The sequence below is a fragment of the Triturus cristatus genome, chromosome 2_1 (assembly GCF_964204655.1).
Source record: "Triturus cristatus chromosome 2_1, aTriCri1.1, whole genome shotgun sequence".
NCBI lineage: Eukaryota > Metazoa > Chordata > Amphibia > Caudata > Salamandridae > Triturus > Triturus cristatus.
In genome coordinates, this window is record NC_140581.1 from 1068889122 (window position 1) to 1068907706 (window position 18585).

Genomic DNA, 18585 nt, shown 5'->3' on the forward strand with positions numbered 1-18585 from the left:
TGTATTGTTCAGTGGTTAAGCCAAACCCATCAATGAGAGCACTCTTCAAAACTGAGTAATTATCAGCATCCTCCTCTCTAACAGTGAGGAGCTTATCTCTACCTTTGTCACCAAAGGAGAGCCACAAGCTGCCCACTGCTCTTGAGAGACCCTCTGAAGTTTACAGGCTCTCCCTAAATCAGTTATCAATTTGTGGATGTCATCCCCAGCATGGTAGGGAGGGACAATCTTGTTCAGGTTCCTATGATCAAATGAATGTTCCTTAACTCTAAGGACACTGTTGCTGCCACCATGGCGCTCTAGTCCCAACTTTTTCCTAGTTATCTAGACTTCTAGGTTCTCTCTGTCAAGGGCCAACTGCTCTTGCCTGAGCCTAAGCCTAGCTTTCTCAAGCTCAAGAAATGTATACTCCCTATCCAAAGAGTTCACCTTCTGTTAGAAATGAAGGTGCCTACTGACTGTCCTGAGCCATTGGAGTCTGCAGAGGAGGATCTAGGCCTCCTTGGTCTACTCTGCACCTACCCAGGATCATCAAAAGTGGAATCCTCTAAGCCACCTATGGTCTCTGAATTGTCCAGGAGGGAGTCATTAGGCTCCTCCTGGTCAGTGTTCGATTCTAGGTCAAAGAGGGGTCTGCCTCCTGGCCTATCTTCAGTCCCGGCCCCACCCACTCTTTCCCATTCATCTGACCCACTGGTTTTCCTGAGGTCATTTATTTTATTTATTTTAATTTTGGGAGTTTTATATAGCGCTTACAAGACCTTGGGGTATCAGAGCGCATTACATCATACATGAATAGAAAACATAAGCATTAGAGTACAGTGAGTATCATCTAGGATATTGGGGACCAAAAAGATCGAGGTCATTGGCCAGATGCATAGAAATGACGGTTGAGGAGAAATTCTTTTAGTTGTCTCTTGAAGATCGTGAAGGAGGGATTAGTCCTGATGTGGGTAGGGAGAGAGTTCCAGATTTTTGGGGCATTCCCAGAGAAAGAGCGGGAGAGGGCTTTTTGTTTATGTCTTTTTGGGGGGTTAAGAGGAGCGAGTTGGACATTCTTAGGTTTCTTGATTGCCCAGCTTTTGTGAGTTTGGCAGCGAGGTAGTCCGGTTTGCCTGTGTGCATGGCTTTATGGGTGAGACAGGCAGTTTTGAAGGCGCAGCGTGCTTCGATGGATTGCCATTTTAGGGCCTGTAATGCAGGGGTGATGTGGTCGTATTTCTTGGTACCTGAGACCATTCTTGCTGCTGCGTTTAGGGTAGCTCTCATGGGGGCTGTGTACGTTTTAGCTGCCCCGGTTAGTGTGGCATTACCATAGTCAAGTCTGGACAGAACAAGAGATTGGGTTGCAATTTTTAGGTCATTGGGGGGTATGAAAGGTTTGATTTTGTTGAGGAGTTTTAGGTTGTAGAGGGCGCCTTTGCTGTGGATTTGATGTGGGAGCTCATGTTGAGGCTTGGGTCTAGAGAGATCCCTAGTAATTTGACTGAGTTTGCTGGAGTGAGTTTGCAGTTTAGGGAGTCAAGATTGTTTATCCATTCTTGGATCTGAGGGGGTTGTTCGTGATTGGAGAAGACAAGGATTTCATTCTTTTCTTGGGTGAGTTTGAGGTGGTTGAGAGTTAGCCAATTTTCTACTTTTGAAAGAGTGGAGTTGAGGCGGAGGATGCCATTGAGGGAGGAGATCTCGAGGTACAGCTGGGTGTCGTCAGCATAGAGGTGGTAGGCGATGCTTGCTTGTTTTAGAATGGTAGTGAGTGGTTCCATGTAAATGTTGAAGAGTGTGGGGGAGAGGACTGAGCCTTGAGGGACACCTCGAGTTGAGGGGGAGTTGTCGGACATTGAGTTTTTGATTTTTATGATTTGGGAGCGGTTATGTAGAAATGAGGAGAACGATTTTAGGACATTGCCTTCCTGCTCCGACACGTTTTTGTGGGGCGTCTAAGAGTAGGTTGTGATCAACCGTGTAAAAAGCATCTGATAGGTCGAGGAGGACAAGTAGGCAGCATCTGTTGGAGTCAAGGGAGTTGTGAATGTCGTTCATAATGCTCAGTATAGCGGTTTCTGTGCTGCATCCCTTCCTGAACCCGGATTGGTGTGAGTCAAGTAGGTTGTTAGGTTCCAGGTGTTGGTTCAGTTGGGAGAAAACACATTTCTCCAGGATTTTGGCTAGGAAAGGAAGTTTGGTGATGGGCCTAAAGTTTTTGAGGTCACTTGGGTCAGCATCCGTTTTCTTTTTAGAAGGGGGGTGACTTGGCCTTGTTTGAGGCAGTCGGGCATCAGTCCATTGATTAGGGAGCTGTTGATAATCTTTGGCCATAGTGGGGTTAGGGTAAGGTTGAGGTTCTTAGCTAAGGAGGCGGGTAGAGGGTCTGCGTAGTGGTTGGAGGGTTTGGAGTTGGCAATCACATTGGAAATGCCCTCTTCGGAGAAAGGATTGAAGTCTTTTCACCGCTTGGGGGAGGATGGGGGACTAGGGTAAGGGGTGGCTTTGGGGGTCGACAGAGGAGCAGTCTCGACTTCTGGGAGCATGTTGTGAGCTGGGGATGGGTGAGGTTTCATTAGGCGTGAGGATTTGCTGTGTTGGGATTGAATGTGGTGGTCTAGGGAGAGCTCGATATTGGAGATTTTGTCATTGAAGAACTTGGCCAAGTTGTTACACTGAAGTTTGGAGGCAGGGGGGTTAGCTTTGGTGGGCTTGGAGGTCTGTTTCTGGATGATGTTGAAAAGTTCTTTGGGGCGGTTTTTGGCTTTGTCTAGTGCATTCCGGAAGAAGGAGGCTTTCTCCTTGATTATGTCATCTAACAGTAACACCTCTAGGAGGCGTTGAGTGTTGGCTCCTTTCCCTGACTTCAACTTTCTAGAGGTACACAGTGCTTTCAGCTCTTTGAAAGAAAGTTCACTGTATCTAGTAGTCAGAAAGCCACTGCCATCTCCTTTGGAAGACATACTGAGTGTGGTGTGGTGTTGCACCTACCTAACCTAGTGGGAACTAAACTCTCTGAGGTTGGAGAAAGGGTGTGTTAGACCCTTGACTTACCCAACCCTAAGTTCAGTAGAACTTACTTATTCTAAGCTTATATTATATGTGCCTAGCAGTAGTGATGATTTTTCAATTATTCAACACAAAAATGTATCTGGTATAACAATGCAAGCTTGAATCCCACCCGCTGCACACCAAAGTGAGAAACTGTCCAGGTATATGATGTCCACTTACGTAAGTGGGCAACTTGCACCAGTCCAGACAACCCCTATGGTGATTTAGGAGGTCTGAGACAACCTTAGAAAGCTCTCTGAGTGGTAGCTGTGGAAAGCAGCCTTCAGGCTTAGTCCAGAAGGAGTGTAAAGCAGCTTGTTTTTACCAGAATGCAATCTTATAGTACAGATTAAGTGAAAAGAACCCACGAAGGATGTCGAGTGCTGAGGGGTCAGTGTCCGGCGGGAGCACCAAGAAGCCTTGGCAAATGCAACCAACACAGGAATCACTGGAGGAGCAACGTCGGGACCAGCAAAGTCCAGGGGAAACTTACCAAAAGCAAGGGTGTCAGGCCAGGCCCAGAGCAATCAGGGGAGCCCAAGAAAAACAACGATGAACCTCAAGTGGACCCACAGGCCAGAGGCACTGGAGTCGCGAAAGGACCTCAAGCTGCTCACCAAGAGATGCAGGCCACGGTGCACACAATGCGGTGTTGCTGAAGATTCTTGTCACTGGAGGTGCTAGAGGTTGGGGCTCCTGGGAGCCAAAAGATCTTCTTGGAAAGAAGTCAACAAGCCTTTGCAACTGCAAGTTGGTGAGGTGCACAGGGGTTCGGTTATTGCAACCCCCACGAGGGATACTGGCCCCAAACTTGGTGAGAGGGCAGTGCAGGCTGTGGAAAATTTGCAGAGCCTTTGGAGTCCAGAGGAGCTCAGGATCAGCAGACCGGTCGACTTAGCTGCGGTGCCTGCAAATGCAGGGGAGTGACTCCTTTACTCCAAGGAAGAGTCCTTCAAGTATCTTTGATGCTTCACATGCCTTGGGAGGTTCCTGTATGGTGCACATGCACAGACAATGCGGCAGACTGGAAGGGAGACAAAGTCAGGCCCAAGCGAAGTCCAGCAAAGTCCAGGCTGCCCAGACGGTGGCAAAGTAATGGTTTCTGATCTGAATCGTATCCCACAACGAATATAGGGACCTACATCCAGGTAAACCCTTAAGTACCCTAGGGAAAGGGTTGGGAAGATTCAAGGGATCCTCCCCGGGCAGGGTCTGGAAATGGGGGTGGTTACTATTATGTCCTTTGTCCAGTTTTGAGCCGGAGCAGGAGCCAACAGCTCCCAGGATTGGCTTGAACCGGACTATGCACAGGGACGCCAAATATGCCCCTCATGCAGACTGAATGGCGCTGGCAAGCGCATCCACTCCAATACACAAAATCCAATCTGGGAGGTGGTCACACCTCCCTGTGACAGGATACCTATTGTTATGCCTTCTCCTGATCGAGCTTGGCTAAGCAGTAGGAGGACAGAATCGTGTCTCTGGTCGGCAGCAATCATTTTGTGCTGTCCTGGTCAAGAAGGCTGGTACCGGGAACACTTCCAGTACTTGGAATCATACCCTCCACACCGTTTACTGGGTGGGAGGTATGATTCCAACATGTTTAATGCCAAACATGATAGTATTTGTTGCAGCCGTTTTCGAGATAGTCATCGCGTAATGACGTGGAGCCCCTCTATATGGCTGCTTGACTGACAACCCGGGAGATTACACTCCATAGGCTGCAGGGATGTCCTGATCATGCAGTGGCACCCTCTCACTTAGAACAAAGCACCCTGCCTTCAGGATTGCAAAGGCCTGCTAAAGGGGTGACTTATAGTTTTTAAGTGCAGTGACCTTAGATATATGAAACCTATATCTTTAGTATGTGGTGCGAGCACCAGCTTACACAGGCAGCAATGGCAGGCCTGTAGTTCTGTTTTGAATGGTCTCTCATGTGTGGCATAATATGCTTCAGCCTATGGGAGACCTCTGGGGTACCTATGCCCTGGATACCTTAGTACCATATATTAGGGACTTATAAGGGTACCCCAGTATCCAATCGGGGTTGTACCTAAGTACTGAACACAACAGTTTAGGGAGAAAGCAGATAGACTAGGGTCCTGATTAGCAGGATACCAGCCAGACTAGTCAAATACATCTTAGCACAAGGCAATAAGTGGGGGTACCCATGGAAGCAAGATCCTACTTTCCTACAGAGGTACAAAGGGAACTCTTAATATAAGAGTCACAAGACAGTACAACATTCAATGGTTATAGAGTTAAAGAAAAACACTGGGTATACGGAGGAGAAAGGCATCAGGGATAAAAAAGGCGAATGAGCAAGTCAAAGTGAGGCAATTGAGCAGGTAATGTGAAAATGTAGAAGGTGTTAATCAACGAGGGGAACAAAGAACAGTTTGTGTGCCTGTGGAGGTAGCTGTTGAGGAGTAGAGATTTAAGTTTAATGAGAAGAAGGAAGGGTTATAGCGGAGATCTTTAGGGAGCGTTGGAGCTTCTCAGAATTCAGGCTCTTCCAGCTCTTGGATTCTGGTTTCTAAATATTGAAGCATTTATGTATGAAGCACTTTGTGGGTGATGCAGGCTGTCTTGAAAAATCATCTGCCTTAGATGGTAAGCCATTTGAGACTACTGAGGGCAGGAGAGATGTGGTTAATTTTTTTGGTACCTGTGCGAAGTCTGGCAGCTGCATTAAGAGCAGCTTTCTTTGGTGTCAGGTGAAATTTAGGGGTTCCATTAAGGAGAGAATCGCTGTAGTCACGTTTCGAGAAGACAGGCGATTGCCTGACTGTCTTGAGATCATCTGGGGGGATAATCAGCTTTAGTTTCTTGAGGTGTCTGACTGTGCAAAGTGCTCCTTTGGCAGTATTGTTGATGTGCTCCTCCATGGACATGATCTTGTTCAGGGTGATGCCCAGTGATTTAACGGAGTTAGAGAGAGATGATGCGCAATTAAGAGCGTCCAGATTCTTGATCTAATCTAGGATAGCCAAAGCATTGCCTGACATCTGCCATTGCAGTCCGCCTACCACATTACGTTGCAGTGAGTGGAGGTATCCGGTGAAGGGACCATCCGCTGCGTTTCCTATGGGTTCAAGGAGCCTGTCGGAGCATCGGAAACACAAAATCCCATATTGACGGTGGAGCCAGCCTCGGCTCTGCCATCGGGATTATGATGTCACTTTCCGACAGCCGTTTAATGTCGGCCTTTCCGACATAGCAAGGCTTTCAGAAAGTGACTTTGGGGTTCCCTAGCAGGGCCCCATTCCCCCCTAGCCCACCTATATGGTGCCTGCCACACGTTGCAAGGGATGTTAAAAACATCAATTTTTCAATGGCAGCTTGTGCTGTGCGTCTTTTCCGTCCGCCGCACAAGCTGCCATTGAAAAATTTATGTTTATTTATTAAAATATACACAATATTGAGGTGTTTCTAACCTAATACAAGCCCGTCTTGTATGCTAATGAAGTGCTCTTTTTCCTCTAAAGTCACCACATCTCGTCGATTTAGAGTCTGAATGTGAAAAATTCATGGGTTTTGCAAATATTCAGTCTTCCTTATAGAATAGATGACTAGGGGCTAAAATGGTTGTAGAACCTCATTGTGTACTTAGGCACAAAGGTAGCAAGAGAAATATCTAAAACATCTATGATTATCTTCAAGTTCAGCCTTTTCAACAAAAATGAAGACTATGAAAGTTGGTCTTCGTCAAACCTCAGTTTATGTAATTACAACTATTAAGATGCGAGTGCGCATGTTGTGGAAAAAGATGTGAAGATGATGCAAAAATGTGTTAATACTTTCTTTGGGAAGACTGGTAGAAAACGTATTTGTGGTCTTTTAGACAATTAGATGGTTTGAACAGGGTCTTTTGGTTTTCTCACGTTTTCTACATGAGAAGGCCTTTAAAGTTTATCATTAGTGCTGTGATGAGCTATGGCAAGTTTGTATGCATGCAGGGCTGCAAATGAATTAAGAGGCGGTTTGTCCATTTCATAAAATATTTTTACCACTAACAGTAGGTGTCAGCCCCCTTTAATGTCTAAATCTGCTGTACTGATTGTTGCCTGGCTGAATACTTTGAAACTTGTGTAAGAATCTTCACTACCTAAGCATTTTTTGGGGTAATGAATCAGATTCTGTGAGGCACTGAGGGACAGTCTCTTGGAAGTTTTGTATACCTGATGGCATTATCAACTTGGGACATGTTTGAGAGAACAGTGCCTTGATAACAAATGACAATCTGTTACCTAACTATGTCATGGAGCAGAAAGATTTCTATTCCTAGCACACTTTACAGGCCTTAGAGTTGTAGCTATAATTCAACTCAGTCCTCCATTTATGTCTACACTTTTTACCTCAAAGTTTCTATTAGCTGCAAAGTTATGTCAACAACAAGTAAATTGTAAAGATACCAAAAAGTACATTAATGTTCATAAGAGGTGGTCAGAGTAATTAAAGGTGCCTCATTGGGAGAAGCAATGAACACTTACATTGCAACATTTCTGTAGTTGCTTCTTGGTTTGGGTCTAAAACTGATTAAAAAATTGTTGCTACTCAGGTAGTGCAGCAGAGTACTGATGCTCTGGAAAAACAGATGTGTAGGGCCTATCAAAAGATAAGACCAGTCACTCTCATATCTTCCTGGCTCTGTTTGAATAAGACATATTTGAAAGACTGAACTTGATGACAGATAGTCTTGCACAGAATCTGTGCAAGCTCATCCAATTGCAACTACTAAATCTTTAGAGGTAGCTGAAATTACATTTTTTAGGATATTAGAAGCCTTACAAAAATGTCAGGGCATAAATGGGGATCAGACAGTGAGACTGCTGGTTTTAAACTATTACTGATGTGGATAAAGCTTCGTCTGACTCTGCCTGAAGTGACACTAAAAGACATTATTCTTGAACAGATCATACATAAAAGCCCTGGCTAAGGAACATAAAGAAGCTGCTAATTGCAATGAAAATGTCAGATACTGTGTGCCAAAAAAAAAACTACACTGTGAGTAGTAAAGTTGTCCTAAAGAGTTCTTTTGGGGCTGGTTATTTTTAACGCAAACTATACTGGCTTCCCACAGTGCAATGGAGTCAGGACGCAAAATGTAAAGGCCGGTCTTCAGACACCATGCAGTTGTGGGTGCGCAGGGAAAATCAGGAGCACATCATAGAATGGGAAGGTAACATAGCAACTTTGGATACCTGGTAGATGAGGAATGTGGCATCATACATGCAAGTGTTGGGGTCTTAACCATTCCACAATGGCAGAGGTTCTCTGTGTAGGCCATAGGGGTTATACTTTTCCAAGATAACAATGTGGTTCCTCTCCTGGGTCACAGTAGCATGGACAGTATAGGAAGCTGATCTCCAGAAGGACTTCATCTGGAAACTGTGCATGAAAGGGGGCAAACCAGGATTTGTTTTGGAAAGTTCTCCAAAGTAACGTGAAGGTGCGCTATGCATTACTTTGCGTCAAGGGTGAATTAAAAGGGTAGTGCATAGGCGTTCCATTGCAACCAGCCATGGGCTTTCACGGAAATCCCTGTCTGGTAACATTTGTAGGAAGGGATTTGCTCCAAAAGCCATAAGCCAACTTGAGGCAGGAGTAATGGGGAGAAAGCTTTCATTTCTCCCCACTTTTCCCTCTTTGCATGTGTGCTACATTGTACAGTACACAGACAAAGGTGGGAAAAGTCTTAACGGAAGGTTTAGTACTGAAAGGGTTCCTTCCTTTAACAAATCTAAGGCTTAGAGAATGTGCATACCCTTGCACTATAGTGCAAGGGAGTTTGCATTGGCGTATGGCAGCGAAAAGTGAGCCATTGCTGACGGGAGAGAAAATATGTGTCATATATTAGTAGATATAATGGGGCACAATTATGAAATTTTCAGGTGATGCAGGGAAGCCAGCAAAGTTGATGTGAAAGGGAGACATTAGAAATGCACCATATCCTAGCCCTGGCACACTGTGTGATCTCCAGCCCCACCACAGGCATCCTTGCGCCATGGTGCAATGTTGCCTGCATTACAGGCAGAAATACCTTCCTGCACAAAAACAATCCTTAATGGTCTTTTCCTCTTTCTATGCGTGCTGCAGAATAGACTCGGACATATGAAAGAACAGAGGAACGTAATAATTACTTTCCTCCGTTCCCGTCGTATGTCTGAGATTTCTACCCCCCGCCCCACCTCACCGCCCCCAGCACGCCCTATGCGAGCCACCACTGCCTTTTTACACCCATTGAACGCCTCCCAAGTTGAAATGTAACATAACGCAGCGCAAGCAGCTGCCTTGCGTTACATTTCCTTATAAAACCACGGATCCTGGACTTAGGCAGGTTGGCTACGTGAAACATTGTTAACACGTTGAAGGGAAAAAACTGGACGGTTGCGCAGTTATAAGGAATTACTTTGTAGAGATTTAGGAAAAACTTAATTTATGTATTACCTCATCTTGCTATTCCCGCCTCATCCCGCCTCACGGTAAGTAGTTATTTCACTACTTCTGTTTCTATGCCTGTTGTGTTTTGTCGGTATTTATTATATTAAATAGGGAAACGTGATCAAATTATACACATCCATTGGTAAAATCTATAGATGAATGGAAACAATCTCTTGCTTTTTTTTATTTGTTAGGCTAACCCCTTCAATTCCTGCTATAACTATTGATTTTTCTACCTAATCTGAAAATAATGGGGCAGATTTACAAGCCCCTTGCGCCTCATTTACACCGCCGTTGCGTCACTTTTGTGACTCAGCGGCGGCGCAAATCCTGCGCCATGGTGCGGGGTACTTACAACGTGACGCATCTGGGAGATGCGTCACGTTGTAAAGCCCTGCACCAGAAGTAGGCGTTCCTGCGCAGGGGGGCGTTCCGTCGCAGGAACGCCTCCTAAAAGTGGCTGAGTGAAATCTACAAGATTTCACTCAGTCACTTTTAGGCCCATGCTGCGTCAAAACCCTGCGCCTGCCTGAAGCAGGCGTAAGGATTGACGCAGCATTCACAAGATAGGGCCCCTCAGAGCATTGCTGGAGCTGCGTTGTGCTTGCGACGCAACTCCAGCAATGCGCCACTTTTACGGCACAGATGCGACATGCATCTGTGCCGTTTTTGCCCCATGGTGCGCCGCATTGTAAATGCGGCGCATCCATGGTGGCGGAGCTGTAGCGCACAATAACTGGCACATCCCTGCTGATATGCAGGGATGCGCAAGTTAATGTAAATATGCCCCAATATATTTAAACAGTAATAAAGTGCCGTCTGAAACCACAAAATGACATTAAATCAGAAACAAATGCCCTCTAATCACGGTGAAGCAGATTGATCCATCACTGAAGTATGAGCTTCAAATATGTTGGAAATGTTCACTTGTTTTTAAATATCAAATTTTCTTTTCTGAAAATGCGCTTCCTAGCGCCAACCATCATTATCAGTAAATGAGTTCACTTGATCCGAAAATGTTAACTTTATCATTAACATGCTCTTTTTTTATCATTTCCTTTAGGCGTTTTTTATGTAGTAATTGACTTTGCACCCAAATATAATATTCTGATATTACTTTTACTTCATCCCAAAATATAAGCTTTGTTTGTAGAACTACACTTACAATGTCTTCAAATGTTGTTCTTTGTTTTTAGTACTTAAATGTATTACAGTCAACCTCATCAAATTCACAGTTATCCCAACCAGATGCTAGTCCTCTTCATGTGCTAAGATATTCCCTCATATGGTAGGGGGTGCTCTAATATGGCACATCTTACCTAAAGGGGCGCAATTTATTTATTTAGCTAGCACAGTTGGGCACATTTGGATCATTTCTCCCTTTGCGAAGAAGGCTGAAGTCGCCAAACTACCCAATGTGAACTTTCACATCAACATATTTGCAACCAAAAATACAACAGGACATCCGCTGCAGGAAATGAATCCCCCCCCCCCCCCCCCCGTCAATCAGGGCTGTCATTCTTAAATGTTATCTACCGCCCTTTGCCGCTTCCGCAGCAGCAGGTGCTGGCATCAGGAAAGGGGGGGGAGGCAGCTTGCTGGAACACAGTAGTCTGTGACTGCAGAGTAGCACGCGCACAGTACTCTGGACCAGCAGAAGATGTCTGCTTCAGCACAGACCCTGTTTTTCTGCCTCTTTGGGTCAGCTTTTTACATAGGCAATTTAATGCTATACTTTGCCAAACCGCCATCAAATGCCAGTCCGTGTCATGTTGTGCAGATGTATGTCCCATCACTGAAGGTACATGCAAGGTGGTCAAGTTTACACATATGCTGATCAATGCTATCATATACCCCCTCATTTGCCAGATAATGTCATTGTCAAGTATGCCCCCATATGCTATTCAAGTTCAGGAGCCCAATATTCATATATGCCAAGAAGTGCCGTCTTGTATCCCGACATGACCCATCTTAACCCACTTAATGCTATGTGCCCAGAGATGTCTTGTCAGTTGACAGTCAATGTAATGTGCCCAGATATTCCCTTTGCTAGTCCTTCCCACTATTCTCCATTATATGCCATTCATGAGCCAATCATTTCCCATAAAAAAACTAATGTCGTTAACGTCATCATTTAGCTAATTATGTCCCAAGCAATAACCATAGACAGTTGCTGCTTAGCATTACATTTGAATCTTGATACATTTAAATATTTATACAAGTGGTTTAAAGAATCAATAACTGTTCTTTTTCAGACAACTTCAATGATCTCCTGGTTATCTACGAAGAGGAAGCCGAGGATTGGGCGGCGTACATTAGATCCATTTTCCAGAATGATTTACCGGAGGGAGTTCTACTGTACAACTTGGAGGCGTCATCCATGGAGCATTTGCCAATGTTAGCATGTTATCAGTGTAAAGTGCTCATATTATCACAAGGCCTCCTGGACCTTCTTGATGACATAAAGGTGACTTTCCTGGTTGATCTGCTTCATCCTCCAGACAACGTGGTGATCTTGCTTTGTGGGGTGGAACATTCGGATGCATTGTATGAACTTGCTCCCATACAAAGAGCTTGTCATGAGCTCCTCGCTGATCAGGATCCAGAGGACTACCTCTCAGTAATCTGCAGTGTGGTATATCAAGGGACTGCTTCTGCTGGTATGTAACCTCTCCTTTGATTATGAGCCTGGAATTGGCATAACAAGACCATCTGCACATATGTATTATTTGTACAATAATTGTATTTATGAGCATAAGTCAACTCCAATCAGTTCACATTTATGATCTGAAGATTAAACATAAAAAACAGAAACATGATATTCAATAAAGATAGCTCTCTGTTTCTCGAAGCAGGCACTAAATGATTTTAATCTTTGGAACACCAATTGTGGTATATTATTTCTGTATACTTTATAGAGTGAAACAGTTAGAGATAGATATAACTTTACGGCTATGGATTTAGTTCAAACGTGACTACTTACCACTATGTCAGAAGAATACCTGAACACAGTTCTATTTGAAAGCATTTTACTGACTATCCAGGACACCTTTTAGTGTGAGAGTCATCTATAAGCTTTAAAGAATACAGCCAATCACATATGTTCTGTTAGTTAATCTTATAAGGTGCAGTGCTACCCAAAAAATATCACCCAAAAACCTCAAAGAGATGCCATAACCTGCCAGATGTTCAGTTTTTTTTTAAATGCAAGGAAATGGGGTTGCATCCCAAGATGGTGTACAGATAGATTGTGCCTTCCCGTCCCTACATTGCCTGCTCCTGTACAGGGGCTGTAGCCAACACCCTGAGACCCCCAGGATGAGGTCCATTGGTGTGCTCCCATCATCAGGTCCCCGATGTGCACTGAGGCTCCTAGAATAATCGCTCACACCTCTCTGTTGGGAGCGAACACATCGCCAGCGGTTGCCAGGACTCAATACAAAATGGCAAAGGCCGTGTTGCGCCGAGGAGTGAGCAGGCCGCGTCATTTGGCCAGCCTGCTAGAATATGGCATGAGCGGTGTCCGGTGAGCAGAGGGGCGGGGACGGAGAAATCATCAGCGGAGGAAGAAAGTAGTGTTTCTGAATCGCCGTGAGCAGGTGTCGCGATGCTATGCAGGGTGGCTGTGTGGTGGGCAGAGTCTGAGAACCCAGAGCATGCAGCGGCTCCTTGATCATGCCCACCTAGACCCCCCGCAGGGTGAAAGCACCATGCCGGCCGCCGCCAGGACTTGAGGAAAAATGGCAATGGCCATGGCATGATGAAAGGAGAGTTGGTTGCGTCTAACGGGTGGCCTGCCTGGGCACACAGGGAGCAGAATCATGTGAGCAGAAAAGCCGGCTGATAGCGCCTGCAGACACCAAAAGCAGTCTTCCAGTACCGCCGTGGGCAGGACGGTAGGAGGCAAGTGGAGGGGCTGAGCAGCCAAGTGGAGCTGGAGGCCTTGGCTGTGGCCACTTTGCCCCGTTGGGGGCTGTAAACTGGTTCAAGAGGTGCAAGAGATCAGAGCAGAGGCAGTTGCTCTGTGGGCCCTGAGGACACAGAACATTTTACAGATCTCCTGAGCAGCATGTGAGGTGAGGCCTTTAAGGAGCATGGTGGTGATAGAGCACACCACTCTTACCATATGTGATCTTCCTAATGGTATTGATGCAGCTGTCAGAAGCCCGAGCTTGTGGATCCCCCTCCCCTTCTATGTGTTGATTATATCCTCAGGCTAAAGCAGGGGCCTTACCTAGGCTGAGGGGGGAGGACATTGAGCAGCAGTGCCTCTCCCTAGGCATGATGAGAGGTACAATAACCAACAGCCCTCCCTGGTCAAAGTGCAGCATCCCGAGGGGGAACCAATGGCCCAGAAGAAGCACCCGGATACCCTAAAAGTGGTTATCCGAGGAGAGCTGATTGCCATATCGTTGGCAAAAAATAAACTCCTCCGGGACAAAAGAGAGGCCCTTCGGAGAGTTGTAAAGCTGGAACACATTCATAAGTGTACTGGGGCACACTAAGTCCAGTGACAGCTACAGGCTGGGTGTGCGTAATTAAAAAGCCTAGACTTGCATAAGGCCAAACATGCACTACTCAGACTGAGACACTCCTTCTATGTTGGGAGGACAAGGGTGGTCAGCTGTTGGCTAATAAACTCCGGGCTCAATGGCAGGTGGCACGAGTGGCACAGATGGTACAGATGTTATGAAGGACGTCCCCATCGCAGTGGCCTTCCAAGACTATTATAGAGTACTTTACTGGGCACAGGAGTTTACCCAGGAGGCTCCTCCCAGTTACCTTAATGGGGTGTGCACCTCTTGCCTGACGTCCGTACAGGTAGATGCTTTGGATCGGCCTATCGGGTGGAGGAAGTGATCTCTACCATTGCCAAAAAGAAGTTCCTTTAGTCCCCGGACCTGGATGGTTTCTCTGACCATTTTTATTAAACATTCTGCACCGCTCTAGCCCCAGTCCTCATTAGGCTTTTAAACTCCTTTGCTGAGTCAGGGAATATGCCACACCCGATGCCTGAAGCTTCCATCGTTGTTGTTCCCAAACACAGGAAAGACAAGAAGCAATGTGTTTCATACAGCCAAATATACCTTCTTTTTTTTTTTTTTTTTTTTTTCAAATTTTTATTTGAGCAGATTCGAGAGATACAAAGTAACATATATTGCAAGATTCGAGACAGTAGAGCATAACATTAAGATCAAACACTAAAGTCGACGTATCATAAATTCAGTTTTAGTTCCTTTGGAACATTAACATAAGAAGAGGATAGTAAAAGAAGAAGATTATTTAAGGTAGGAGAAGTCAAAGCAAGAGAGTTGTATATGTAGACCGTAATATATTGACAAAGTGTTTATTTAGGCCCTTTGCTGCTCATACCAATTTGCTATTGGTGCCCAAATTTGCTCCCCATATGACCGTGATTTTTTACCTCTGGTTCTGTAGATGGCAAGTTCTTGTTTATATATTGCTAATAGTCTGTCAAGCCATCCCTGGAAAGTTGGAGCATCAGGATCTTTCCATCTTCCTGCGAGAATAATTCTGTAAACAGCAGTGCCAATGTAGATGGCGGGAATTTCGGAATTATTAAGGCCTAGGGACTCATCATACCCTAACAAATACATAGTGGTTGATGTTTTAATTTCATGTCCAAAGATTTCGGCCCAATACTCTGCAATGCTTTTTTTAATCTGATCCAATTTGGGACATTCCGAGAACATATGTATAAGGTTAGCAGGACAGAGTGTACATCTGGGGAATTTATCGTGAGTTATCTTACCCCAGGTAAATAATTTGAGGGGTGTGTAGTACAGATTGAATATAGTTTTGTATAATTGGGCCTTAAGGTTGGAGGCAAGTAGGACTTTGGATGATAAATGTAGACTCATATCTATATCAACATTAGCATTATTCAATTCATTAGCCCACCGAGTTTCTGTATATTCAAGGTCATCAGGGTGGTTTCTTATGAAGATATCATATATATTACAGATTCTGGTTGATTGTTTACCTATAAGATCTAAGAGTGGTATGGGCTTAAGATCCACATATAGTTCGGTGTGTCTAAGAGTTGTATAAATTTGAATAAATTTTAAGTAGTCTGAAGGATGGATTCGATATTTGACATATATTCTATCAAATGTTGTTTTGCCGTCACTATCGAGCAGGTCGCCAATAGTTGTGATACCCAAAGTCTCCCAGCGTCTCGTTATATTATCGTTAAGGTAGAGTGGTATTACTGCACTATCCCATAGAGGTGTATATTTGGTATACTTTGAGATTTTCAGTGTTTTAATAATTCGACTCCAGGTTTTATAGGCATCTGTGATGACTTTAAATTTTACCTTTTTAAAATAAGAAGGTTCTACTTGTTTCAATAACAGGCCTCTGACTTGGCGACCCATCATTAGCTCGTAGATTGATGGTAAGGATGGTGGGGATTGCCTTTGGTCGTTACTATTGTTGGGACAAGATGTAAGTAAAACCGCCATTTGTTGTAAAATGGTTGCCCATAAGTAATATGTTAAATTAGGAATAGCTAAGCCACCTCTAGAGGGTGGTAATGTTAGCTTAGTAAGGGCTCTTCTAATCTTCCCGTAATTCCACATGAACGAGGATATTACTCTGTCTAATGTTTTCATTGTATCATTACAAGCGAGGAGAGGAATTGCTCGGAACAAATATAAAATCTTGGGTAGAATAGTCATTTTAACATAGTTTCCTCTGCCGATTATGGAAAGATGAAGATTATTTACTCTGAGTAGATCTGTTTTTATTTTTTTAATGAGAGGGTCATAGTTAAGTTGATTAATTTCATTGATTTTTGGCGAGATGTTGACTCCTAGATATTTAGCATTACTAACTCTATATTGACTTATAAAGGGTGTATTATCGGTGCATATGACCATGGTTTTATCTTGGTTTAATGAGTAGCCAGAGTGTAGTCCAAAGGATTGTGTGATTTCTTCAATTTCAGTTATAGCCTGTGTAGGATTAGTTGTTACAACCGCTATGTCATCGGCGTATGCGAGAACTTTGGTGCTATAAATGCCTGTTTTGATGGGTTTGATCACGGGTGATGTTATTAGTTTGAGAATTAAAGGATTGATATATAAAGCAAATAATAATGGGGAGCACGGACAGCCTTGTCGCGTACCTCTCTGAATGTTTATATTGCTAGACTCGCAGCCACCAGTCATTACTCTTGCAGTGGGGTCAACATAAAGGGCTTTGATAGATTTTATGAAGACAGGTCCAATGTTGTTAGTGGCTAATATTTCCCAGAGAAACTGCCAAGAGACCCGGTCAAAGGCTTTCTCAGCGTCTAATAGGATCATCGACATCTGGCCGCCCCCTATTCCCACGGCGTCAAAAAGGGTAATAACTCGGCGGGTATGATCTGTAGTACTCTTATTTGGTATGAAGCCGTGTTGCCAGGGAGAGACCAGATGTTCAACGATCCTATTAAGACGAGTAGCAAAAATCTTGGCATATGTTTTTGAATCTGTGTTGATCAGTGATATTGGCCGGTATGAAGTTGTTAATTCTGGCGGTTTATCTTTTTTTAGAAATATGGCTATATTCGTTTGTTTCCAGGATTCGGGGGGTTTGCCATGCCATTGTATCCCGAGAAAAAGATCATGCAGAAATTGAATAATTAGGTTACCCAGAATTTTATAGAGGTCTAGGGGGATTTTATCTGGTCCAGCTGCTTTTCCTAGCGCTAATTCGGCTAGAGCTAGCTCTACTTCTGTTAAGGAAATTTCGCTATCGAGTTCTTTTTTATGTCCTCGTCTATAATTCTAGCCAAGTTTGTCTCTCTGATCCAGTCATCTAGGAACTTCTTAGTATCAGCAGTTGTCCGCTTATCTTCATTCTGATATAGTTTTTGGTAATAGTCATGAAAACATGAGGCTATATCCTCTTGGGTAGTATATTTCTGCCCGCCATATTCAATGGTTTGGATGGAGTTGCGAGACTGTGATTGCCGAGTTCTGAGGGCAAGGTGTCTTCCTACATTTTCTCCAGTCTCATAGATTTTATTTCGGTTTGCTTGGAAAATTTCGGCGGCTTTTTGCGTTAAACCATTATTGATCTCGGCTTTAAGCACTAGGATCTTACTAAGTTTGTCTTCAGCCTGACCCCCGTAATGTAGCTGGTGAGCGTGTAGATATTCGAGGTCTGTAAGCCTATTTGTAAGTTGTGTGTGGATATTTTCTCGTTCTCTTTTGCGGCTAGCTACTAAAGTAGCAGTCTCGCCCCTTAATGCGGCCTTAAAGCTATTCCATACATTATACCGAGATGCACTATACTGGTTGATGTCGAAGAATTCTTTGGTCCATTGTCTGATATAAGTTATGTATTCTTGATTAACAAGAAGTTTACGATCAAATGTCCATTGTCGATAAACTTTCTTGTAGCTGGGGGCCTCGAATATTATACAGAGTGCATTATGATCTGATATTGTCTTAGGGGATTTTAAAATGACGGCATTTGAAGCAATATCCATAGTTGTGAAAATGTAATCTATACGTACATATTTTCTATGAGGATAGGAAAAATATGTATATCCGGGATCTGTTCTGTTCTTAAGAGGCCATATGTCTCGAAGATTGTGGCTGAGAATCAAATTTTGCACAGCCCTAAATACCCTGGGTTTTCGGCCGTTGTGGGTGTATTGGGTTGGTTGGTTGTAGTGATTGAATTGTGGTTGGCCTATCGTTAAATTTAAGTCACCACATAGAATTAAGGTACCTGCCCATGATGCAAGTTCTAGTTCTAGTTCGATGAATAGCATAGGGTCGTCGAGGTTAGGACCATAGATAGAACAAATAGTGATTCCTATATTAAGTTGGACAATGGCCCATCTACCAAGGGGGTCAGCTTTTTTACGAGTTGAGGTACCCAGTCTCGTTTTTGCTAAAATTGTAACTCCCCTCGTTTTAGAGGTTTGAGTAGTAGAAACCAAAATATTAAAGCCTGAAATTTTTATTTGATTTATCTCTCCTATGGGAATATGGGTTTCCTGTAAACATATAATATCCCATGCGTTTTGAATCATTAATTGAGTAAATTGAGCCCTCTTTCCCTTGTCATTGAGTCCGGCCACAT

The 18585-nt window shown here is 44.1% G+C and overlaps 1 protein-coding gene across 1 annotated transcript in view; it reads left to right on the plus strand.

Annotated features, from left to right (window-relative positions):
• The window catches only part of BANK1 (B cell scaffold protein with ankyrin repeats 1), a 2329074-nt gene that overhangs the window by 346639 nt on the left and 1963850 nt on the right, over positions 1–18585 (plus strand). The window contains exon 2 of the mRNA XM_085636022.1: positions 11736–12140. Within this exon, the coding sequence (XP_085492148.1) occupies positions 11736–12140 (405 nt within the window). The remainder of the gene's footprint in view (positions 1–11735; positions 12141–18585) is intronic.